This window comes from Poecilia formosa, unplaced genomic scaffold (assembly GCF_000485575.1).
Source record: "Poecilia formosa unplaced genomic scaffold, Poecilia_formosa-5.1.2 Scaffold7, whole genome shotgun sequence".
In the NCBI taxonomy this organism is placed as follows: domain Eukaryota; kingdom Metazoa; phylum Chordata; class Actinopteri; order Cyprinodontiformes; family Poeciliidae; genus Poecilia; species Poecilia formosa.
In genome coordinates this window covers 1,463,580-1,489,484 of record NW_006799946.1, presented here as the reverse complement: position 1 = coordinate 1,489,484, position 25,905 = coordinate 1,463,580, and the positions used below count along the sequence as shown (strand labels likewise).

Sequence of the window (25,905 nt, the reverse complement as noted above, 5' to 3'; positions counted from 1 at the left end):
ATCCAGCCCCCCCCGTCAACAAAAGTTTTCTAAGGTTTCTTTCTCGAAAAACTAAGACCGGCCCCCAACCAGAAAAGGGAAAAGTTATGTGGCCCTCGCAGGAAAAAGTTTGGGGACCCCTGGACTAGTGCAACAAATCGCCTTCACGAGTTGCCATAACAATGTTACACAGTTCCTAAGGCAACTTGAGTAAGTAAAACAAAAATGCAAAGCTATGAATGGCAGCTGTAATACAAGGAGTCCAATTATTCCTAATTCAAAATGATTCCTCTTCCTCTTCAGCTATTCTTCCTCTGCAGATCCTCTTACCTGCCCTTTGTTGTTCTTCTTCAGGTCCAAATCCTCGATAAGAAGCTGGACTTATCCAACGTCCAAGCTCGCTGTGGTTCTAAAGACAACTTAAAGCACAAGCCTGGAGGAGGAAGGGTAGGAAAACCATTTCACTTTTATATCTCTGGCTTCTGTAAAGAGTTTCAGGATGTGTTGCAGCCACACGTGTGGCTCCTTTTGAAATTCTGTCTATCTGTATTTACACTTCAGAGACGTTACTGTGTCAAAACCAATCACGTCGAGTCGTTTTTTATTATTATTATTATTATTATTATTTTGAAATAAATACAAGGCAGCTACTTTCAGTGATTCTGACAATAACAGCCTCTTCCCCTCACTTCTGCACTTTTCCAGGTTAAAATACTTGATCAGAAGTTGGACTTTAGTACTGTCCAGTCTAAGTGTGGCTCCAAAGACAATATAAAACATGCTCCCGGTGGAGGCAACGTGAGTAGGGATGAACCCAACACCGTCCTCAGCAGTTCTCCAACAAATCGATCCAACAAATCCTCTCAGTGATCCAGTCAGGACACAAACAGGGAACTCTGTGACTAACCAGCATTTTTATTCACTTTAAAAAAAAATAAAAAATTCTAATATCTTTGTTTTACCAGAATGATTTTTTTCAAAGGATAAAATGTATCTTCAAAACAGTATCATTATGGTCATTCCCTGAAAACATCAGATGTTTGACAAATTTTTTTATTTTTTTTCCTTAGTGAATTGAAAGCCTCTGAAATCTTTAAAAAGATAACTTTGGCTCCAATGCCAAACTAACACCAACACCAACACATGTCATTTAACCGTTTATAGCTGTAAGCCCTTTAGATATGATTTTCTTAGTCAACTGGATTAGCCTGAACTCCCCTGAACTCCACAGTTTTCTCCTCAGAAACTCTCCTCAGTGTCATTTCTCTTTCTGCAAGATAACATTATGTTTTTCCCTCCACAAAAAAAAAAACAAAAAAAACTATCCAGGTGCAAATTCTTGATAAGAAGCTGGACTTAAGCAGCGTGCAGTCCCGCTGTGGCTCCAAAGACAATATAAAACATGTACCCGGCGGTGGCAATGTGAGTAAAACACGGCTGCAGGTGTGCTAAATGCATCCCGAAGAAGAAGAAGAAGGATTGCACGAAACCTCCAGTCTGTGTCCAACCCGTTCTGACCTCGACACTCCTGCCACTTTGACCTCTTAACTCCTGCAAATAACAGTTTGATCCCGGAACTTATGAGCAGTCATGAGCATTTTACCCTGCAGACCTTCCCTCCTCCATGCCTCCTCTTGTAATCAGTTGCTACGAAGTGATTTTTGTCGGTTTTGCAGACCAGTTTGGTGAATAAAATGCTCATGGTGTAACATAAGCTCGATAACTGTTGAATGTGTCCGTTTGACTGCGACCAACCATCCAAACTGGGGCCTTAACCTGCATGCGTGAATCCAGTGTGTCCTGGGTGGTTCTTCCTCCAAACTTTTTTTTTTTACTAAAATTGAGTTGGAAACATATGAATGAAATGAACTAATTGTGCAGCAGGAGCTACAAAGAGCCTCTGTCCTCACTCTCCTCTCCAAGCTTAGCCTGTTGTCCTCGACCTCACGGAGGAAAGACTGAGCGCTTTGTGTTGCCGCACAATCGACCGTAAGATGAGGTCACTTCAGGCCGGCGCTGTGATGCACAGATGAGGACCGTGGCTTTTATCTTCAAATGACAAAAGTGCAACGTGAACGCAGAGTTTAAATTAAGCATAAACATTAAGGCCATGTATCATCGTTTTTACAATGACTTGTAGTCATTTCCATGACTGAAAAAAAAAGAATATGTAAAAAAGAAAAAAAAACTTAAACAGAGCTTCTTGTGGTATTAGATAGATTTTTAAAGTAAAAAAAAAAAAGAGTGAATCAGAAAGTCAATAGTGCAGCTGAAAGTTGCCCAAGAGGGAGGCTGGTTCATTTGGGTAAATACTGAAGACAAAGAAACAATCTGCAAAGTCTGCAGTTCAGATGTGAGATCATAATATGAATATTGAGGGGAGAAAAAAAAACATATTTATTGATTAAACCTAATCTGTAAACGTCGTCTTTCCACTGACACAGTTTGTTCTTTCCCTCAAATCTAAGTTTGTAAATGTTCCGATAGTTTTGGAGCAAAACATGTTTCCAAAGGAGACAGTTTTGGTGGACATTATAGCGTAAAAGGCTGATGTTTAAATTATTTATACTTCATAGCTCTTCCTGTTATACTTATCTGCTTTGAAAACCGTGGAAAAATTACTTTGTGTTTTATAAATATTTCAGTTTTCAGCCTCTGAAATCTGATGATACATGCATTTTAACCTTGGCCATTTTTTTAGTTCAGTACTAACACTGGATTTAATAGTAGTCTGCTCTCTGATATACTGTTTTATTGACCAGTTTTTACCTTCTTGGAAACAAACTAACAGACCCATAAAATGCTACAGTTTGAAGTGACGTGATGTTTCAGTTTTGGTTAAATCTGTTCTTCTGCTCTCTGTTTTGTTTCTTCTGTAGGTTCAAATCGTGCACAAAAAGATTGACTTGAGCAACGTTACATCAAAATGTGGATCGAAAGACAACATTCATCACAAGCCAGGTAAATGTTTAAAAGTGAAAAATGCTCATTATTTCCAGAAAGACTTGCTTTGAATGGGTGTTTTGGGGATTTTCTTTTTCTTTGATTTTTTTTTTACTTTCAGTTTGGTGAGGTCTGCTGTTGAACTTCTGTAATTCATTAACTGTACTGGGTTTCTTTTAAGGTGGTGGCAATGTGGAGATCAAAACCGAGAAGCTAGAGTTTAAAGTTCAGTCCAAAGTCGGCTCCCTGGACAACATCGGTCACGTCCCCGGAGGTGGACAGAGGAAGGTAGAAATGTCTCATCCTTCCTGCAGTTGAAGATCTCTGCGTGTCTCTTCCTTCTTCAAGATTTAAGAAAAAACAAAAACATGTTTAGTGTGTAAAACGGCCCAGAGCCAACTTTTCAGCTGGTGGTTCGAACTTTTGCTTTATTATTGATTTCTAATTTTGCCCTGGGTTTTGTCTCTCAGGTGAGCATAAATTAGAGTTAAAAAGATAACAACAACTATGGTGTAAAGCAAAACTACAGTGCATTAAAATAGATTAAAAAAAATAACATTTAGTATTACCTTTCTGCCTTTTTAAATAATATGACAGATTTTCCATTAGTTAAGCAACATTTATTGATTGGTGAAGATACAGACTAGAATATAACATACATTTGGATAGATTAGTAGAATGTTGGCAAAGCTGTTTTTTAATTTTTTATTTTTTTAAATCAGCTATGAAGAGGAGATTACTGAAAAGGAGATAAAGTTCTGGTTCTGGTTGTATTCAGTCCCTTTCTTTATTGAAACCTCTAATGGGTTTAAACCCAACCAGCAGATTTCTGCAGCGTATCGACAGCACATCTGTTTCTCATCACCACTTCCCTCCTCCACCCCATTAGAGCTTCTTTCATTGTATTTCCTCCATTTTTTAAAATATAATTTCATAACAAAGTTCTCATTATTTGCATTATTATTGGTCAAATATTGTGTTGTTTTTCTTTTTCTTCTTATTGTTTCTGTTGAAACCATCCCATTTGTTTTTGTTGCATGCGTTGTCATTCCTCCCCGCCGGGGCTCCTTCTGTGTAGCGGGAGAAGGGCAAGGACGCGGAGGGGAGTGTCTCAGACAGCATGTCCATCCCCTCCCCTGTTGTCACCCCCCCTCAGTCACCTCAGACTGTCCCTTCAGCACCTACCACACCCATCCTGACGAACCCTCTCATAAAGATTGAGGACTCGCGTAAGTATGTGCGCGAGCTGCAGGATTTCACAGAGAAAACGAGTTTCTTCTGAAACCCGAGCTGTTTGGGTTTCAACGTCGTCGACACGCCGCGTCGATGTAAATGCACTTTGTAGTTTAGGGTTTTATGTTGTTAAAAATGTTTCCAGAGATTCTTTCACATGCAAAGCAACATGCTTCCCAGGTTGTTAAAACAAGAAATGTAAAAAGTGTTGAACAATATTTAGGACTACAACATGTGAAAACATGACATAAGTCATAAAATTAAGTTAAATGAAAAGGAAAAAAAAAACATTTATTTAATTATTATCATGGAAAAATAAGGTCCAAATTTTTGAGGGATGACTGCACTTGTGCATGTTGTCCAGCAGAGGGAGTGCTGTAGCTTGTCGCACTTCTTCAGGCCTTCTTTACTCTGAAAATGAAATTTGTAAATTTACAATAACATATTTTTCAATAAAAAAAATGTAATAATTATTACGTTAAAAATTATTTATCCCCCTCTCCCCTTGTATTGTGGTTGTCTTGCTACAGTCACAAACTTCAGTGTATTTTATTGGGATTTAATCTTCTGAACCAACACAAAGTGGCACATACCTGAAGAAGTGGAAGGAAAATAATTCATTGTTTCCAAACTAAGTTGATACTTTGAAAAACCCACCTTTGTCTTAGTTTCCAGTCTTCTGCGGTCCACCAGCTCTGCATGTTTACTTACTCTTTCCAAAATAGCCTAAGCTGAGTCAGACTGGACACAGAACCTCTGTGAACATCAGTTTTCAAGTCTTGCTACAGATTCACAATTTTTATTTAGCTCTAAACCAGGTGTCTGCAACCTTTAACAATACAAAGAGACATTTCTGTCTTCAGTCTGGCCAAACAAAACTTATTTATAGATGCAAAATAAGTTCATTTAAAGTTCAATTCATTTAAACTTTAAAATTTAAAGTTTAAATTAATATTTGGGGGGGAAAAAAAGAAAACTTTCATTTTTGATAAATATTTACTGTAGCAAATTGTTGTAATTTCTATTTTTAGATTTTAAAACAAATAAAAATCTGAAAACCTTTGCAAAAAGAGGATGGGTAGATTTTCTTCCATCAGGTGTCGACGTAGCTAAATAAAAGCATATCGTTTCCAAGCTTGTGACAAGAAAACTAGATTTAAATAATGTAACTGATACTTCCAGTTTGAATGCAACTAAAACATGCATTTGTTTATTTAAAAACATTACTTCATTTTTAGTCAGAGTTTTAATGAGTCACTGTGGAACACCCAAAGAGCCACTTGCGGCTCCAGAACCACAGGTTGCAGACCACTGCTCTAGACTTTGACTAGGACATTCTAACACATATTAACATGCTTTGATTTGAGTTACCCTGGTTGGATGTTTAGGGTCGATGAAGCTCTTCAAACCGGTTTTCTTCTCGGTTTTTACTGTATTTTAGCCCCATTCATTCCCACAGCCGTAAAAACGTCAGGAGTTTCATTTCAGACACTGCTTTGTGTTGGTCTATTCATATAAAACACACTGAAGTCGCTCAGATCTCTTCCAGTGATCTGAAACCTTCTCAGAGTCTAATTGCCTCAGCAGTGGGAGGGCGGGGGGTCATGAATCTGACCTTTCCTGCCGGTTGCAGATTGAGAGCCACAAGCTGAGCTTCCGTGAGACGGCCAAGGCACGCACCGACCACGGCGCTGAGATCATCTCCCTGGAAGACTCGCCCCAGCAGCTCAGCACCGTGTCGTCCTCCGGCAGCATCAACATGACCGACTCCCCGCAGCTCTCCACGCTGGCCGACCAGGTGTCCGCCTCGCTGGCCAAGCAGGGCTTGTGAACGTGCCCCGTCCCGCCCCCGCTCCCGCTTCCTGCTCCACCTGCACCACACCACCACGTAGAGGAGTTGTATAATGCCTTCCTCATTACTTTCACTGGACTTTTTTTTTAAAGATACCCATCACTGTTTGTCCTCCACTAACCTCTTAAATTTACTGAGGCGTTTCTTTTTAGTGAAGAACAAAAAAAGAAAAAGATCTGAATAGCAGGTAGGCCAAACTGTATTGATTTCTCTCTGTGGTCTTCTTGCAAAAATACTTAAACCTTTTGTAGTAAATATTTAGGAGTTAAAGCATCCAGCTGAGCAAAATTTCCCCAGCGAATCCGAGCGAATTGTTTCATCCCAACGCGTCCTGATGAAAAAAAATTACTTGGTTTCCTGTCACAGACTGTGAACCTTTACCAGTTTCCCTTCGATGGGTGTTCACTAATTTTTTTTTTTTTTTAGATACACAGAACATGAGCCTTGAGAGAGGAGGGCAAATCCAACTCTTTAGCTCCAGTTTGATATAAAGGAACAGTGACGGGCTCTGATGAAGGTTTGGGAGGAAAAAATGTCAAAAGAAAAAGTAGCAAATTTCTTGTCTAGACAGAAAAATGTCTTGCAGACCTCTCTGCTTTCTTTGCTTTGTGTCCCGACATGTGCTGCGCCTCCAGCTACAGTAGGTGACCGTGGTCGGTGGTGTGGCAAAAATAAGACTACTGAGGAGCAAAGGGAGACGCTGCCTGAGCTTTGAAGCTAAAAGGAAAAACTAAGTTCACCCACTGTCTGAACTTAGACGTTCATCCAGACATGTGACACCCATACCTCAGTTCACCAGTCAAAAGGATTCCTCAGCTTGTCTATACTCCTTCACAACGCGACATTACAGTAAATAAATTGATGGCTCGAGGCCTTAAGTGTAATTACATTTTGTGCATTTGGCGTTTTTACGATGTTTGCAGACTTGATGACTTTGGGAGTGCAGATAAACAGTTTATCACTGCAGCTATTACTATCTTTTGTCTTTGCAGCAGCCATTTTGAGTTTTGAAAACACAAGGTGTCAAATAAATGGAGAAATCCGAAACTCTTTTTATACAAAAGAGCATTGCAAACTTTAATTTTAGAATAGCGGGGGGAAAAGTCAGAATTCTGTCTTTAATCTCAGAGACTGACTACTACTTTCTAAAAAGTTTGACAAAAACAAGTTTAGTTTTTTGTCCGTAAGCCTCTTCCGTATTTTGAAAAGGTAGCTGGAATTGTATGGCAGTGAACTATGTGATATTTTGGGACATAGAAGAAATATCCTGCCTACTTTATGATAATTTGGCTTGCCATAAATACTGAACACGTAATCTTACCATATTGACCCAAATGTTACATCGAGCAGACAGTTAAAATGAATATTTTAACTGAGCGAACTGCGGGTGACAACAACCTTTCTGCGTCTCATATTGTCAACACAAAATATCCTCAGTGGTTTTATTCCTGGCACACCATCTTCAACAAAGGCGACTGGAAAGTTTGCTGGACTTAAAAAAAAAAAAGAAGAAAAAAAAAAGAATGGCTAGGAAGTTTGGTTCGCGTTGGGCCAGTTTTATAATCGTATTCTGTGCATATATGACATGTATTTGATATGAACGGACATTTGTATTGTGCCTGCTACTGTCAGTGTTTCTCTTTTTCTTCTTTTTTTACTGCTCCTATTGTACGTGTGCTACAGCTTGATTTATGGGAAGAAAACCTTAATACAGGATTAAAGGGAGGGACTTTATTGTGTGCAGTATTTAAACCACAGTAAGCACCAAAATAATCAGAACAAGGATAATTACTAATTTAAAAAAGCTCAACGTAATAAGGAGCCCATAAAGGCTTTACTGGAAGTAATTTAAGGTATTATTTCAAACTCTTATGAAATGAAATTGGAAAAATAATCTGTTGTTGCCAAGTAGATGGGTGGATGAAGGGGTTTGTGTGTGCACTGCATCATTAAGGTAAGCAAAAACAAACTGTAAAGCAACAAGTTCACCTCTTCAGGCACTTTATCAATACCTCTGCACGTCGCCACTAACCAGGAAACGCACATCGTCTGCATCCTTTTAGATTCACATACACACACTTCAAGCACATTAAACCTTAAAACGGCTGATTTTATACATTTAAATGGACGTAAATCCTCAAAATGATTCACATTCCCAATGTTATTTAAACACCTATAAGGTTTCTGAAATTTAAACTCAAGACTAAGCTGGTAGTGGTTAACTAGGAAGAACATTTTGTTTTTAATTCCCTAAAAAAAAAACAAAAAAAAACAAAGGGCCAATTTTGGAGATAAAATGCTTAACTTTTGGTTTTGATTCATCAAATTAAATGTTAGTTTTGTCAAATGTTCCAATTGGTCTGCTAGAATTGCATCACCAGTGATCACAAAGACCTCCAATTCATAAGATGGAAAAATGTGGGTATATTTAAGCTCCAAAGATACATTTAAGGGTTTATGACGCCACAGAATAGTTTGATGCCAAGGCTCAGTTCTTCAGCTGCTGTTATTTTCTGCCAGGAAAACATCCTTTTAGACTCCCCAATTCTCCCGTGATCCATTTTGGCACTAATGAAACATTCTTGCATGCTTTTAATGTAAGAGACAGCCGTCTGCTTGTTGCCTCCCTTTCACAGATTGGTCTCCTGGTGTACCCCATTTGTATCTGCTCCGGACTTTTTTGGAAGGGCGTGCGAATAACAAGGGTCAAAACTCAGCAGACGCGTAGAACTCCAAGGTGTGCTTGCAACATTATCTGCATGCTGACGTCTTTAGTTGCAGTAGACCACGTTCCGTCTCCAGAGATCAGTCAGAAACGAGGTGGAGGGGATGAGACCTGATCCCCCAGCGTGCCGTGAAGAGGTTCCTGCAGTAACAACACTCACCTTTTGTTTTGTTTTTGGTTACTTCTAACGCTGTACAGACGTGGAAATGTGATTGTTCTCATTATTGTGCATTGATCAGTAACTGGTTTATGATGATTCTTGTTGCTGTATATGTGTATTTGAAATAAACGCTGCAAAGTCACACTCGCGTCTGAATGAACCTCGAATGAATGACCAAGACGGGAACAACGGTGCCAAGTTAAACATAAATGTTTTAATGGTACTATTTACAAGAAAGAAAACAATTCTGCTTTTTGATTAGGTTATAACTGCTGCAACAATCGAACAGGTACATTGACATCTTAACTACAAAAAAAAGAAAAAAAAAAAGAAAAACAGAACGGTTGTGTACAAAGGAGGCGGAAAATGAAAACAACCATAGATTTTTTTTTCTTTTTTTGCATAGCAATTGGTTACGTAAAGTGGAGGAGGGATGAGGTGAGAGCATAATTACAAGGATGTGAAAGTGGAAAAAAACAAAATCTGGCTTTGAACTGATCATTCTGAGGAAAAGTGTCATTAAATTACTGTCCAGAAAGACCTGAGCTCGGGTGGCTTCTAATTGAGAGCTGCTACATTTTAAATGTTTAAAATCTTGTTTAAGCTGAAACAGAAACCATAAAGGGGGAAGAAAAAAAAAAAAGCACAGAGGTTATCGTGTTTATGTCGCCACAATTTCATTTACAGCCACAACTGTTTGCAAAGGAGTGAGATTAGCTTTTAGGATTACTGGTGTGATAAGACTAACATCTTTTTTAGTTTGTTTTTATTTTAGCATGCAGGCAACTTTCTGCCGGGCAATTGCTCAAACCTGAACATAAAAATAGAAAGCAGCTCCCGGGTCTGTGCCGTCACCCTTTTTTTTTTTTCTTCCTTTTTTCTTTTTTTTTTCTAAAACAGAACCGGCGGTGGGAACCTGTGCAGCGAGACGGGAGCTCTCCGAAGAGACTGTAGGAATGATTTTACTCTTCAAATAAAAACAAATTAATGTGTTACACTGAAACAGACAGAACGAGATCAACAAAACATATCAGGAATGGGAAAAAAAAACAAACAAAGAAAGCAAACCAGCAGAACTAGACTTGGCAGTACGAGAAGTGCTCTGGTGATTTCAGGCGACCTCTAGTGGGGGAGGAGGGAACCACATCTTAAATGTACCTGTTTATGTGGATGAGGAGCAAGAGGAAGGAAGTAGGGAGTTGTTTTTTTTTTTGTTGTTTTGTTTTTTTTGTTTTGATATTTGTCACTCCACTAAAAATGTACATGGGGATTTACAAGCAAACTAGTCAATAGAAAACACCCTTTGGCCATATGTTGAGGAGTCGCTACATAGTGCGCTACAAGTGTACACGCGACATGAACACCACTAAGCCCCCATGTACATTGTTTAGCCTACTACAGAACTCACTTTTTGTAATGTGTTGTTTTATACTTTTTTTTGTTTTTTACATTTATCGTTTTTTTTCCCTGTGACAAAAACAAGTGAAGGGAAAGGCTTCTATCTCCATAATGTTCACTAAAAACTGTGAAAGTATCAGACTGATGTTTGAATATCAAACAACAGGAACCCATTTAACATCTTATTCAGCTTTGAGGTTCTGCTTGTTAATGCCAGAGAGGAGCCGTGTGGGGCGGGGGAAGTGAAGGGGGCGCCTCCGCCTGTCTGCCACTCATCGGTGGGACGAGGCCCTGAGCTTGGGGCCGCCGTCGTCGTCGTCGCAAGGCAGCTCCGAGTCGTCCGAGTCCAGACGCCCGTAGGCGGACGATCGGCACCCTGAGATGCTGCGGGCCCTCGGCCTGATTGGTTGGTCGCTTTCGGGCTCTGGGGCCGGGTCTTCTGGCAGGGGGAAGTTGCGGCGTTCCCACGGCGCTACGGTCTGGAAAATATAAACAGAAGTCAACGATGGCACCAGAATTGTTTTTACTAATGCTGATTAAACTTGGGTCAATCAGTCAGACTAGGGTAAATTGGTAAGATAGTACAAGCATGTCGCTCTTTCAGATATACTTGCAGGGTGTGCCTTATTTAAATAAAACACAAGCATGGCGTTTTGTAATTTTAAAACACTTTCCTGACACGCAGACTTTAGAGCAAGGGTGTCCCTTTTTCTGTTTTATCACGAGAGACAAGATGGTAAAAATCAAGCAAATAAAGTAGTCCAATTGTTTGGTTTTTTTTTATTGTAGGGATGGGATGACTAAGATGCCACTGTTGTAGAGTAACGGACATTTGCTGTATTAAAATGACGGCAGCAGGTTTCCAAAACTTTTTGGCTCGAATGAACAAATTTATTGTCTGTGTCAGAGCAGGATTTGGGTCACTTTCTTTTAAAACGCTTGCAGAATTTAGACAAGTTTAATTAATTGGATAAAAGCTGATCTGGGTGCAGCAAAGTCGACTTTTCAGTAAAAGTCTCTGGATAGACCTGGTTCTATGGAATAGCTGCCCTACCATATAGTGATGATGTGTCTAGCAAAGAGTATTTAGTTTTAATATCAATGCTATGTTCATCTATCTCATTATATTAACTATAATTAACTCTGATGAGCAAAACAAAAACATGGATGTAAATTTGCTGAGCCTCTTTTTTTTTTTTTTTTGTCTTACCCGTTCCTCAAAGGTAAAGTCGGGCGTGGAGCACCGAGTGTCCTCATTGGACAGCAGCCGGTGGGAGTCGCGGGAACAGGGAGTCTGGGGGTTGGACGAGGCGTCGGGGCTGGGGGGGCTCATGGGCGACGGCACGTGGCTGTAGTCGTGCAGCGAGGGGCAGTGGCCGGGGTCCGGCGATGCGGGCTGAGGGGTGGGCGGGTTGGTCCCACACAGCAGAGGCGTGGTCCGTCCATCCACAGATTTGTATGACCTGAGAGACACGAGTGTTGGCGTCACGTGACTCGGACACGAGAAAGCTTCGGGTGGCGGGGGGACCGACTCACCTGCTGCCCCTGCGTTTAGCCGGAGCCAGAGCCATCCAGGTCCAGCGGGAGCGCTCCTGGTCCTCATAGGGCTGGTGGAGCTGGATGAAGGCGGCGTCCGTCAGGTCCTCCACCTGCAGGCCAACAGCAGCCAATAAAAACGCCGCTACGTCTTCAGAAAGCTGCCCTCCACATTTTTTAGATTAGCTCTTTATTACAGTGGTAGCTTGTATTTTTTTTATACATCTGTAAAAGTGATTTCACTTTCATATGAAATATGATTTTTTTTGGAACAGATACTTGAACTTGACAGATTGTGAGGATATGTGAGGAGGCTGATTCTCAGATGTTCTCTGTGATTTAAATGAAATGTAAAATGAAACCCTGTTTTATTGTCCTTTGAATATGATTATCAGAAATGAATCACACAACTGCAGTGATTGTGCTCATCCTTTTACAGTTCTCTTGAAGGAAACAAAGAACAATGCTTTTGTCTCCAACTCAGGAATGAAGAATATTTTATTAGGAAATGTCAGAAATCATGACTCAACCTAAATTAAAGCACTAACACATAAATTCAAAACACTTCAGGAATCATTTATGACTAAAAGCAGATGTTTGTCTCTCCTGATGAACAGTTTATCGCAGGCTGGTTAATACATTCCATTTTTTTAAAATTAAGATGTTGGTAAACTTTGCTGAAAATTAGATCTGCTGTTAAATTGGCTCCTTATTGTTTTTCTCAATTCAATTATATCTGTTCTAAATACAAGAAGAAAAAAAAAATGCTGGCACTTTTCCTGGATTTATATTTCTGTGATTAACTAGAAACATTTTAAATCCCTGGAGAAAAAAAAGGCTATTAAAGGTTATTAGAAACATTCATCTCATCCAAGTCGGTTAAATATTTGACCACCAGGTGTCACTGTTTGCTCAGTTTAATACAAAGACTTTCTCCCATAAACTTCAGATTTAAATGATTACAACCAAACTGAGAACCGTAAAACTGAGCAGGAGTGCCTACCTCTCGCTCGTTCTCCTCTGCTGTTATCGGCTGAGAGAAAATGTCCACCGATCGCCAACTAGCGGAACAACGAGATATGTTGAGCACAGAAAACCTGGCAGCTGGTGAGGATAAGCAGAGTCAGAAGTGACAGCAGGAGCCGGTTACCTCGGAGTGAGGATCTCTTTATATTGCAGCTTCTCCACCCGGGTGGTGGCCGCCACAGACATGGGGATCACTATGTTGTTGATGTCGAAGGAACTCTCACCACGCCTCCTCTTGATTGGCTGCTGCTGAAAGATGGGAAAACATCGACAAATGTAGCAGCGTTGTTCTTGACACAAAGTGAACATTTTTAAACTGTCAGTTGGTTTGATTTCAAGCCTTCAAGGGGCATTAATTATGTTTAATGTGATTTTTTTTTTAAGGAGCTCTGAACACTTCGATTATTGTGGTAAAAACTTTAGACAGAAACTTAAAAAGATGTATTAGGAAAAAAAAAAAAATGTGTTGAGGTTAAACTAGAAACAGCTTGGCTCCTATAGCCAAATCAACTGGATGTTTACGTTTTTCTTCTTGCGCTCCACCACCAGAAAAAAGTGAAAACCACAAGCAGTTTCAGTTTGAGTCTCAGTCTCAACTCAGGTTGCTTTTATCAGAAACTTTCAGGCGGTCTCTACGCGTTCGTGATCTGTGTACAGTTTGAAACATTTACAGTAAAGCTGCGCCCCATCCAGCCTGAAGCTTTTAAATCAGGGGTGAACCACTTGATCTGCAGCATCCTGAAACTACATTTTTAGGCTTTTACTGCAGAATTGAAGAAAGGTCAAGATCCCTCCGACATTCAGACTTAAAAACAGGACAGCTGCGCTGAGTGTTGACAAAAACAGATATAAATAGTACATGTTTGGGCGATTCTGAAACTAACCGAGTCTAAGAACAAAAACATTTACAAAACATTCAAAACAGACATTTGGTTTATGAAACTATAATTAGGTTGTTTTTTTTAATTTGTTAAACTATTGTCTCTAGCACATGTTCAAGTACCAGAGGGCAGAACTTTTAGTCAACTATAGAGGTGGTAAAGATTTATACCAAAGTTTGCTTCCTGTTTGTTCAATACCTTGTACATTCAAGACTAAGCCTCATTTGCATGTTTTTACACTGAGCCTTTTGAAGTGGATTTACTCCTTAATGATTCAGTAGACAACTTTCATAAAAATTTATTTCTTAACATAATAGTTATAAATGTCACCATGTCCTTTGGTGGAATAAGTGACAGAATCTGAACAAAATTAAGGTTCTTTGCCTCATTTCTATGATCCTATTTGTCATCTGCAAAATAAAAAAAAATGCATAGAAAATATGTTATGACTGCATGACTTTAGGAAGTCCTGTGATGTCCACTGCTGTAAACGGTTAAAAGGCGATGGCTTCAATAAATCTATATATTTCTCAGTCCTGATATGACAATGCTTCCAAAACTCTATGACCTTTTTAATATTGGGTGATATTTTCAGTGCAAAGTATGGCAGTGTCACACCATTCAAACTGATGCATTTCTTTCTAATTTGAAGCATGAATTTATGTCGTGTTTTTATCCTTTAACTTGAAGTATCACAGAAAAAAAAAAAAAAAAAACTCACCCAAGTACAGGCCTTAAAAAACATGTTCAAAGTTAATTTCAAACGAGTCAAATAAAATTAAAACAGATAAATGTGTGGTTAGGAGCGTACTGTGAGTGGTACACAGTACGCCGATTATCATTACATGTCCTGAAACTAAATGATCAATATTGGTGTATATTTAGCACTCATTATTAAAAAGAGATGAATTTTGCAGCTACTAGTTTTTTTTTTCTTGTTTATTTGACTTATTAGATATATTGTTTCAAACCACCGTTTTAATCAACTTTTCCTTCAGGTGTGTGTTTACCGGTGTGCTGGGGACGCTCTGGCTGCCGGCGCCCAGCTGCGTGGACGTATCTGACGACGTGGACAGCTGGCGCGTCAGCGGGCTGTGGAGCGACGGGTGCATGTTGGCCAGTGTTGTGCAGGGACTGCTTGTGTCCAAGAAAAGCTTCGGGGAAGCTATGGGGAAAAGACGCACGGATGTAGGAGATGGAGAGGTGTTTTAACCTTTGGTTTGTATTGACGTGTGTGTCGGGGTGGGGGGGGGAACTCACTGTCAGCCCTGTCCAGCGAGTGCTCTCTTAATCTCTTGCGGCTGTAGTTCTTGTCGTAGGGTCCTAACGGAGTGGAGAGGGTGTGCAGTCGCTCGGTTTTGCACCCACCCTGGCTGTCGAGTCTGGGCATGGTCAGTATGGCGCTGCTGCTGCTGTTACTGCCCATGCTGCCATCAACTGTCCTCTGCTTGTCAATGCGATTCTTACAGTGGCTCAGTCCTGCGACACCAACCACGAAAACGGGCATCTTAAAAACTTTAAAGTATTTAAAGTCCTGATTTGTTGGGTCTACTTCCTGTTGGTCCTGTTGTAGGGAAAGCAGCATTTCCCCCTAACAGTTAGCAGAAATGTATGAAGCAAACAGTTCTGAGTAACATCATGTCCTGGGTAGCATTTCTTAGAAAGCTTTTTCTAAGAAATAAAGTTACTGTAGAAACGGGCTTTAAAATTATCCAACATGTGAACAAGTTTAATTTTTTTTTTTGTTGAGACTCATATTTGAGGTTTTTTCCCTCGCAGATCAAGGATTTACAACACAAAACCGATGAGATTTTATGACATACAGTCATTAAAAAAAGAGAGCAACTATACTAATATTAACATATCACTTATTCAAACTTCCCTGAACTGTAACATCATCAGCAACACTTTAGTGTATCAAATCATTTATATTGTTAGAAACGAATCAACATCCTGCAGGAAATACTGAGACTCCTAAATATCTACATTTGTCATGAAAATCAGATAATGTCATCTAATAACAGTGTTATTTTAATGAAAATCAGATAATGTCATCTAGTAACAACAGTGTTATTTTAAAGAATATTTAGTGTATGGTGTAATGTCTAAACATAAAGGACCTGGCTATAAATTAAGGTAAAAAAAAAAAAAAAAAAACTAATTCAGGTTTATTGGAAACCCTGGTACTACTCACTGACTGCCATGAGGGAGCTGGTGAACTTGTGCTTCTCTTTGGATGAGGAGAGCTTGTGTTTAAGCGACAGCTTCTTCAGGGGTTTGCTCCTCTCCAGCGACTTCGACTGCCACTGGCTCTTCATCACCTGCTGCAGATGAAGGCCCACAGAAACATCTGGGGAAGATCGAATGAAGGAGGTCAAACCGGGATGATTTTATTTTATCAGCAAGATTCCTCGTATTCATCTCCCACACGATAGGAGGAGTCATATTTTATCCACAGGAGAAAAAATATGTTCTCAAACCATCACAAAACTTTAATTATTCATAAATAGCCCATGATTTGCTCCAGTAGTAACTACTTGGTTACTCAGCTATTTCACGAGAGGAGAAAAAAAAAAAGAAAGCTGAAAATGTTGTCTAAGAATTTCCTGCCTGTCTGCCTCTTTACGGCCACTCCCTGCCTGCCTTCCTCTCCAAGATGTAAAGTAGGAAATGACTGCATAAACTTCAGCGCTGCACTGACCGTCAGGGAAGGAGAGGATAGGGTGGACGCCAAGATCCAGCCTTGACAGGCGCTCCAGGGTGGGAAGCTCGTACTGGGGTTCCTCTCTGGGGGTGGGCCAGCCACCACACATCACACAGCTGGGGTTCACCCTGCAGCTACACTGCGTACAGCTGCTCCTCGGGGTCTGCCAGGCAACAACACAGGGGCTAGCTAAAGACCGCTTTATTCATACACACAATTCATCATACACATCATATATGCAGTCAGAGCAGCTAATTTGATTTTTGTCCTGGCAACATAGAAAGGCATAGAAAGGTGATTTTTTTTAAAAATCTGGATTCCTGCAAGTTTCTGTAACTTCATTGTAACATTACAAACTAACTTTTCAACACAATCTTTTTTTAAACTGCAAGAACGACAAAAATAGGCTTGTAGCTTAAATTAATAAAATCAGTCAGGATAAAAGTTAAGTTGTTAAGTTGGTATTTTTTAGCTCTGGCAATGTTTAAATGATAGCTTTCACTAATTTAATGGAACCATCAACTTCAATTTGTGTTTTCCTCCTGAGCCAAGTCACTGGAGACGTTTTACATCGTAGCCAACTCGCTTTGTTGCATTCTTACCCCATACAGTAAAAGCTTGGTTACAGTTACTGATGACCATCTGAAAATCACTGTTATTGAGTCAAGTCTTGTTAAAATTAAATTTGCCCATAACGAAGACGCTGGTACAAGATGACGCAAGTAAAACATGGGTCGTTTGTCTAAACACGCAATTTTAAGACATGAAGTCAGTTTTACAAACGAGTTTCCCAGTGAAGTTAAATATCTAGAGATTAATTTTCGACAATAATCGCTTCTCTGGTTCATGAGATTTTGACTTTTGTCACAACGTAACACTTTAATTCATTAGCAACAACTGAACTAATGAATGTTTCCAACGTATTAAGAAAACAAGCTGATGCATGAATTGATCTGAAAACTTTCAGGAAAACACTTAAAAGTGCAATTGTAAGATCCTCCTGACATTTGGCCATTGTATTATTTGAATAATTACAAATTGATCAAATGCTGAACAAATGTACAAATTTAAGACGTACCTAAACATAATAAAAACCTAAGGTTGAAATTACAGACATATTGTAATTTCAATACGTCTGTAATTGAACTTGACATGATTATGTTTCACTTTGTAAAGTCCCTGCAGAAAACCTGCAACCTTTAAAACCGTATAAAAAGATGCATTTACAAACTAAACTCATTAAATCAGTGACAAAGGTTCACAATTAACTCGCTTCTCAATTAAAACCTGAGAGAGCGATCGCCCTCTTTTGTTGTTCGATTCACAATGCAGAGTTTTCCATACACAAGTCAGTCATTTCTTGTTTACTCAGTTATTAGGTTACAGGCCAGAAGGCACTCATCAAAGTGCAGTGGAACAACACAAGACGCTCTGAGAACAATGGTGCATTCACTGCTGCTGAATGAGCATCAAATACTAGAAGATTTTAGCCAACAAAAGCCGATTCTCTGAGTTTTTAAAGCAAACATATTGAATAAAAAAATGACGGATCAAAATTATCCTGCATTAAAGTTCGACAGCAACAAATCAAACAGGGCTGGGACGGGTAGACCGACTCACTTTGCCATTGAGGTTCGTCACCGTGTTCGGCTGAATGAGCCGCCGCCGCCGGCAGCCAATGAGCGGCCGCGTACGCGCCGCCACACACGTGCTGTCGTAGGCTGGCTGGAGCTTGCCGTCTGCGCTGTCCGCCATCCTGCCGCAACAAAGAAGGGAGACGGGTCATCGGAAATGCCTACACCATGGTTTTATTAAAACTTTTTCTGCTTTAACGCAACATCTGGCCATGAAGTTACATCTGGTCCAGTCAACATCCAGTTAACATTCCAACTAGGATAAAAATAGCTTAGAAATTTCCTGACTGGAACTGATCTCTAGTTTTGTTTTAAGATTTGGTTGACAGATTTTGATTTAACTGGCCTATAACAAGCTTCTGGAGGTTGAGTCGTTGGAGCTTTGTTCTGCATAATCAAAAAAACACCCAGGAAAGTGTTCGCCATGGTGACAAGAACAGGCGGACGACGTCGGGCTGAGAACAAAATCGCACAATTTTTGTCATGCTACTGAAACAATGAGAGCCGACTGTCGGTACTTCGACCATGCAGGCCGTTAATGCCAAGACAGAGGAGAAAAAAAAAAGAGCTGCCAATTTTTAAACTGAGCTTTGAATCAGAGTAATTTGCACCATTACAAAAAAATATCCCACTTTATGAATCAAACCACATTTCTCTAACCTTTGGTTTTCATTTCATAATCTCCTCATTTATCAAAGAAAATTGAGTGAAAATTGACCTATTTTAGTCTTCCACCACTTTATTGTTTATGTGCCTTATTATGTGCCACTCCCTCATGATATAACAGTTGAAAGCAGTTATGAATAATGTTTGTTTTCCTCAAAGTAGACATTTTAAAGGAGCATTTTTAAACACCTCGGTTCCAGGTCCGTGTTGTAATGACCGAACCGTCAGCCTGAAGCCCCGTTTAATCAGCTCATCCAAATGAAAGCAGCCGTTTTCTTTATTAATTACAGCGCTGCTCTTTAGTCATGACAAGTCAAGATGTGGCCTGTAAAACAAGCCCCGAGACCTTCCTGCTGATGAACGGATTCAGAGTCTAATCACTGCGGCTCTCGGTAACATCAGCATCTGATAATTACACATCCATTACTGCGGACAACCCGCTCTTCCATTTCTCAGAAATCTCAACATGAAGGTAATGATTAGCTGTACCTGCTGAGGACGCCGTTCACTGGCTGCCCGTTCTGACCTTTCCACGGGCCCTGCTCTGTGCCGGTGACGTGGGCGGGGCTCGTGTTGTCCAGCCGTTCTGCACCAACATCCTGCGTCGACAGATAAGACAGAAACCAGTTGTGACTACACCTCGGCGCGTTAACTGGAACAGCCTGACCCCGCAGCGCCCAGCCGGGCCGGGATATTTAAGGAAACGACATAACAGATGAACCGAACCATCCCCGTCCTGAATTATTCAGACAGATTTGTTAAAAGGGCTGGAATCTCCCAAAGCTAAAAAATCTGCTCTCCATCAGAATTTGCGGCTTGCTCTGCCTCACAAGCTTTTAATGGTCTTTCAAATGAGAAATGTCTTCACAATGACACCAAAAGCATGCAGTTGGGAGCTTAAAATGAGAAACTGCACCAAGAATAAGAAAAACAAACTGTTCTCTACTTTAAACCGAGAGAATGGGAACACACACACACACACACACACTACTTCAGGGCCACATTCTTTCAAACAATTCCAGTCGAGGCAAAGAGAAGCACATTTTGAGACAAATTGACAAAAATTGCTTGTGTAAGAATGCTGAAAGAGCTTTTTTTTTTTTTTTTTTAAATTGAGTTTATTGGTTGGAAGCTAAGGGAAAGAAAAATCCTTTCCTTCAGACGCTTATTTCCTTCCCATGTTTTCTTTGATTTAGAGAAACAAACAGGTTCATTGTTTCTCACCATCAGGGGAAAAAAAAACTTGTGGAGAGGAGTCAGCAGGAAGTCTTAGGTTTACATACTAAAATAAAACACAGAACGAGGTGCTGCTCAACTCAAATATTTAAAAAGCTAGTTTGCATTATGACCGAGCTCGTCAGTAAAACAAACATTCTCAACAGCTGCAGGATGCAGATCTGATCTGATTAGTCCTAACATTTAGCACACTTTTTAAGTTTAAGCACCTTGGTTTAAACTGATTTACAACTTCGCTGGGGTTTCGGCGAGATAAAACAGATTGGAAGACACACCAAATGAAAAAAATTATTTAAAAAAACACCAGGCAAAACAAAACAGCCTAATTAAACTAGAATGGGGTTTTAAGAGAAGCTATCTGTGATAACACAGTCGGCCTTAAGAAAGACTTTCAGTTTTAATCAAAAACAATAACGGTCAGAGTTCAAAGGTTTATTGACAGCACTTTATGATTATTGCTGAATGCTACATGAGTCACTTTGCCTGCAGCTCCTCTCAGAGGAACCTTAGAAGATCGCAGGTGCATATTAAATTTCAATCTAAAAGTTATTAGTTTTATTATAAGATACATCTAAACAATCATTTTATTTTGGATAATTACATCTACACTACATTGGAACATTACATATCACCACTACTGGCTGTAATAATAATAATTATAAAGATAACAAAAAGTTCTTCCATCAGGACATCACCTGTCCACCCTACCAAAGGTACCAAGACTGGATCTAAACCAAGACAATCTATGGAGTATTGCAGAGATGAAAATGAGCAACACCAGATAAATTAAAAGAGATGAGCTGAATGCTGCCGTTAGAGCAACCTGGCCTTCCTCAACACCTCAGCAGAGCCTCAAGCTGATTACCTCTATGCCACACTGCACTGATGCAGTTATTTATGCATAAGGTGTACTGGGTGTGCATTCTGTGCAGTACAGACACATTTCAGCTCACATCTATGCTAAAAATCCTTTTTTAAGTCTTCTCATATTTCAATAACATTGTAGTGCATTGAAATGCACCTGTAAGCTCAACCTCAGAGAATGAATACTTCTGAAATTCATTTCTCATGACAATGATAGGACAGAAGTGGCCTGTACTTGTATAGAGCTTTATCTAGTGTAGAGACTAGATAAAAGCCCTTTACACTACATTCAGTCATTCACACACACACACACAGCTGGAGATGAGCTACATAGTAACCATAGCAGCAGGCAAAGTGGGTGAAGAGTTTTGCTAAAAGACAACGACAGACGGAGCAGGGATTTGAACTGGCAACGCATCAGTGACAGGAAAAACTCCTACCACAGTTGCCCCAATGATTTCAACCAAACACCAAACAGAAAAAGTCGACTCAAATGCTGAATTTGACAAAATTCACTGTAATGGCAAACATATTGTGGAAGTGAACCAACAAAGGCAAGGCTTTGCTGAGTGCTGTATCCAGATATAATTTTAAGACATGATACTACATAACATGATGCACTCTAAATTGTTAGCCAAATAATTTTTGTTTATCCATAATAAAAATAATAAAAATTCTGGTTTATTTTAAAATTAGGAAAATGCGTAGTGATAAACTGTGGTTGTTTTGAATGAACAAATATTAAATAAAGATGATTTTCTGGCGATACTGGGTTAGCTTAAATGAAACAACCGGAAGCCAATTTCTTCTTCAATCAAGTCGTGAATCCTCATGTGCCATTTGTAACAAAGTCGTGCAAAACCAGGAAAAATAAAGAGACACGTTTGCCATTTTAACACAAATCCTTGAACTGGTAGGAAAGGATTTTGCTCTGATAGAAGGTCGGCAGTATAAACACTAAAACCTGTTAGTTACCTGAGCATTTACAGCCTCCGTCTTCACTTCGGTGCCAGCTGTGAGCACAGCGCTGGGGGCAAGCCCTCCCAACTCTACAGAACCCTATGGATCAAACAGATGTGTTCAACTTTAACCACAAAAAGTATACCCATTAGGATATTCCTGTTAAATATCACAATAAAAGTATACATGCTAAAATACACTTCCAATTTCCTCCCTGTTCTTTACTGTTAAGGTGCTTCAAGTCACTCCTGACAAGAATAGTCGGCAGCTTCACCTGTGTCTGGTGAGAACAGTGAGACTCCGAACAACAGACTCAAAATACTACTGCCATGCAAACCAAATTTCATCATATTCAAGGCAAATTTAGTCATATCACTATATGCAATATTAATATCAAAGAACTTAATGACATTTTATTTGTAGAAAATTATATTCAAAGTGTCAAAAGATGGAGTCAAACCTAACATGATAATGCTTAAGCTCAGAGATAAAAACACACAGCAAGAGTTAAAAGCGTCTAAGATTTGAGAAATTGATGTGTGATGCAAATGGAGATTTATCATTAAAATATTTAATTATTCCTCTAGTGCATGATTTTCTAATATCATGTAGCCCTACAATACAGGGGTCTAAGAAAGACCAAAATATGCTCAGCATTTTGCATTTGTCATCAACATTTGTGAACACCAAAAACAGCAGACTCCATGTAAATTCCATAGAAAGCGGACAGCCTGCCCTCGCTCAAGATTCCCAAACATTTTCACATCGCACATGATCCACAGTGGATGCAGGTTAAAGCTCCAAAGTATAAAGCAGAGCAAATCTGTTACATTCAATCAGGCTTTCTGTTACCTGCTAAAAGTCTAGCTTCTTGTTTAATCAAATCTAACTTTTAATACCTCACCGATACTAAAAATAGCCAAGTCATCTTTCCTCAGCAATAGGTTAAACATCCAAGAGCATTTCTGTTGATGTTAGCCGATAGTGCTTAGTATGCGTTTACTGATCAAGATGCCAAAATAAAAAAATAAAAAATATTTACGACTGAAGTACTAGCTTAAAAATGTACAAATGCAACCCAGATCATTCTAGCTCAGTTTTCTCTTACAAATACTTACCTGGGAAATACACATTTAACTATACAGCCACAAACTACAGCTGGAAACACTGTGTTCTCAGCTGCAAATCTCTTGGATCATGAGTTGGATATTATTGTTACTATTATCATTACTAATCTTGTTTTTTTTTTTATTTATTGTTTAGTGTGAACCTATATACACAACGCTACTGTTGCATCTGAATTTCCCCCTTTAGGCCGGTTTTACTTTCTGTAAAAACATGAAAGTCCTCTTCCAATTATCCAGCAGCGCCATGCAGAGACGATTAGGAAGGAAATGGCAGTAACCAACCTTGCTGGCGCGGATTTGTCTGTAGATGTCTGTCTGCTGTCGGATGCGGTATTCCAGGTCCGAGATGTGGGCCTGAAGCCAGTTCCAGTGGCTGATGATACCAGCTCTCTCCACGGTGTAGCGGCTCTCTGCCCGCTTCCATCTGTAGGGGGAGAGAGGGGGAATGTTTACAGCTGAGCCACTTCATGGGACACAAATACACAAAATTCACACTTCCTAAAGTCATTTTTCACACCTGTGGATTTATTAACAGGTTCCAGTAGTTAAGAGGCAGATAGGATCATTGTTTTTAAAGTACTAGTAATACACACTGATCATTAAAGCAGCATTTCCCCCATCAGACTGCAGAGGTCAGTGAATCAGCATTACAGATAACACCCACTAATGACAGCTGCAGGGAGCCTGGACGAGCACTGAAGCCAAAAACAAAAACATTACAACTGCTTTATAGATGAAGAAAAACAACAAAGAAAGGCGGTTTCTGTAACACTGTTATCTTCCATTGTAAACAGTGTGCAAAGCTCATAGCTGGGTACTCCATTTTACCAGTATGACACACAGAATGGGCATTTCAAAGGCAGACATGAGAGGAAAATGTCTGCTGCTGCACCAAAAGGCAGCAACCACAAGGGGAGCTGTTCTTCCAAAATGTAGGCCACAGTGACACTAGCTGAACAATGAAAATAATGACTCAGATGGCAGACAAAGATAGACCTCGTACCCCTGTGCATTCTCTTTCTTCAGAGCTCATCTCTGTTTAAGTCTTCAACAAGGACCCGGTTAGAATCTACAGAGAGCATGCACCGCCGAGAGCAGAGAGGCAAAAGAAGAGGGGTGGAAAATGGGGACAACGGGGGCTGGGAAGCTCTGGCAGTCTGCAGAGGAACAGACGGGCTTTAAAAGCAATCTACAGGCCACAGAGTGCTGGAGGGGGTGGGGCTGGGTCAGGAAACAGAGGAGCATACACTGGGATAACCAATAATCCAAGCAGGGATCCTGCCTTATTGAGAAGCTGATCAGAGACAGTTTCTGTCCCCTAAAAGCAGATGCCAGCCACCAATCAGTTTAATCAAGAACCACTTAATTCCTCCCTTCTTTTCCAACTGCAACATTTGCCCATCTATGACTCGTTTCACTGCAACACAGCATCAAGGAGAACAGCTAACAATTCAGCTGCAGTATTTCCTGCTAGCACCACTTCCTTTTGCTCTTCTACAGACTTAATCCTGTTCTGCTGAGGTAAACAGTCATGCTCTCCTTTCACAAACTACAGGGTGACAGACACTGCGACAATCCTAGGCAACCACACGGCGCGTCAGATAGGTGCACTATTAAAGGTGGTTTATTAACATACATAAGTCATCATGGAGCCTTTTTCCAAAGCAAAACCGATAGGCTGAAGTGTGTTCGGGTTTGTGGAGCTGCTGGCTTTATGGTGTGATTCAGTGAGAGCTGGGTGGACATCTGAGGCAACAGAAGGAGAATGAGCCAGGTGCAAAGTCCCTGAGGGGGGGAGGACTGGAAAATGATCACAGAAATTCATACTGAAACAGAATAATGTGAGCTTAAACTTCTGAAGAGAGAACAGAAAGCAGCATTGACCTGCCTATAAAGAAACCAGGGTTGTCATCAACAGTCAGAGGGTCAAAGACATGATTTATTTCATACGTTGGGGGGAAAAAACAAATCCCTGGCAACCGCTGATTAAAGCAGGATTATTTATGATATTGTTGAACGTTAAAATACTTGAAATTTAGTTTGATTTAATCACCATGATCAAAGTTTTCATCGTTTAACCTTAAAATAGGTGAGTGTGTTTGTATTTGGTGAAAGCCAGGGCCACCACATGAAACCATCACAATCCAAGGCAGGAAATGTCATTTAAAGCTAAATAGCTAATTGAGATTTCTGTATCCGACCTGAGAAGCACTGAAGTGATTTGGGAAACAACTTGGTACTTGGTACTGTTACTGGTGAGGATGAAAAATGACAAAGTAGTGAAAGGACATTGCTCATTCTTAATCTAAAGTGGCAAATGTCTAACATTGACAGCAAAATGTAATTTTATAATGAGGAATATAGAGATGAAGAATTTGAATATAAACTGAGGTAGCAAATCTGCTTGGAATGATAAACAGATTTTTTTACTACAAGGTCAGGGTTTAGTTAAAAAGCTTTGGTTGCAAACACACTTGGTCATCGGGTAATAGTTATTAATACACTGGGTTTTTCCCAGTGTATTATAAGCCTGGCGGGCCACCAGACTTTACTTGTGTCCCTGCCAGGCTAAGCATTGCTTATTTATTTAAGTTTTAAAAACTGTTTGCATTTTTTAAGACTTTATACTTGGTGTTCAGATATTAATCTTCTAATCTTTCAACAACACATCATTTTCAAGTGATATTTTCAAATTTCCTGTTAACTTTAAACATTTTTAACTCAAAAACACAATGGACTGCTGGGTGAATCACTGCCCGAGCGCTCCAACCACCAGGCTTAGCAGGTTTTCTGGGGGAAACCTTGTATAGGTCTTTCTACATTTTGCATAACATGTTTATATAGCCAATACAAATATACCAGAACACTTACTGGCCACTACATAAGGTACACTTACTTGTGAACACAAATAGAAACCCATCAAATTGTATGGTAGCAACTTAATGCATTTAGCAGAGTTTTAGTCAAACCTGCCAAAACCA

The 25,905-nt window shown here is 39.8% G+C and overlaps 2 protein-coding genes across 24 annotated transcripts in view; one reads left to right on the top strand and one right to left on the bottom strand.

Annotated features, from left to right (window-relative positions):
- The window catches only part of mapta (microtubule-associated protein tau a), a 33,738-nt gene extending 25,469 nt beyond the window's left edge, over positions 1 to 8,269 (top strand). For 15 of the 20 annotated variants that reach the window (XM_007570986.2, XM_007570970.2, XM_007570962.2 and 12 more), the window contains 6 exons: positions 334 to 426; positions 685 to 777; positions 1,309 to 1,401; positions 2,859 to 2,940; positions 3,104 to 3,210; positions 5,789 to 8,269. In XM_007570986.2, coding sequence (XP_007571048.1) covers positions 334 to 426; positions 685 to 777; positions 1,309 to 1,401; positions 2,859 to 2,940; positions 3,104 to 3,210; positions 5,789 to 5,986 — 666 coding nt within the window. In that variant the 3' untranslated portion in view covers positions 5,987 to 8,269. Of the gene's footprint in view, positions 1 to 333; positions 427 to 684; positions 778 to 1,308; positions 1,402 to 2,858; positions 2,941 to 3,103; positions 3,211 to 4,000; positions 4,152 to 5,788 lie in introns of all 20 variants that reach the window. The other 5 variants (XM_007571033.2, XM_007571012.2, XM_007571040.2 and 2 more) reach the window with 3 other exon arrangements.
- LOC103151159 (KAT8 regulatory NSL complex subunit 1) overlaps positions 7,657 to 25,905 on the bottom strand; it is a 42,902-nt gene continuing 24,653 nt past the window's right edge. For 3 of the 4 annotated variants that reach the window (XM_007571059.2, XM_007571051.2, XM_016681139.1), the window contains 13 exons: positions 23,207 to 23,348; positions 21,813 to 21,896; positions 19,227 to 19,336; positions 18,058 to 18,193; positions 16,435 to 16,600; positions 15,928 to 16,083; positions 14,994 to 15,212; positions 14,744 to 14,898; positions 12,977 to 13,101; positions 12,830 to 12,887; positions 11,827 to 11,939; positions 11,501 to 11,753; positions 7,657 to 10,769 (listed from right to left, as the gene is read on the bottom strand). In XM_007571059.2, coding sequence (XP_007571121.1) covers positions 10,563 to 10,769; positions 11,501 to 11,753; positions 11,827 to 11,939; positions 12,830 to 12,887; positions 12,977 to 13,101; positions 14,744 to 14,898; positions 14,994 to 15,212; positions 15,928 to 16,083; positions 16,435 to 16,600; positions 18,058 to 18,193; positions 19,227 to 19,336; positions 21,813 to 21,896; positions 23,207 to 23,348 — 1,924 coding nt within the window. In that variant the 3' untranslated portion in view covers positions 7,657 to 10,562. The remainder of the gene's footprint in view (positions 10,770 to 11,500; positions 11,754 to 11,826; positions 11,940 to 12,829; positions 12,888 to 12,976; positions 13,102 to 14,743; positions 14,899 to 14,993; positions 15,213 to 15,927; positions 16,084 to 16,434; positions 16,601 to 18,057; positions 18,194 to 19,226; positions 19,337 to 21,812; positions 21,897 to 23,206; positions 23,349 to 25,905) is intronic. The other variant, XM_016681142.1, reaches the window with a different exon arrangement.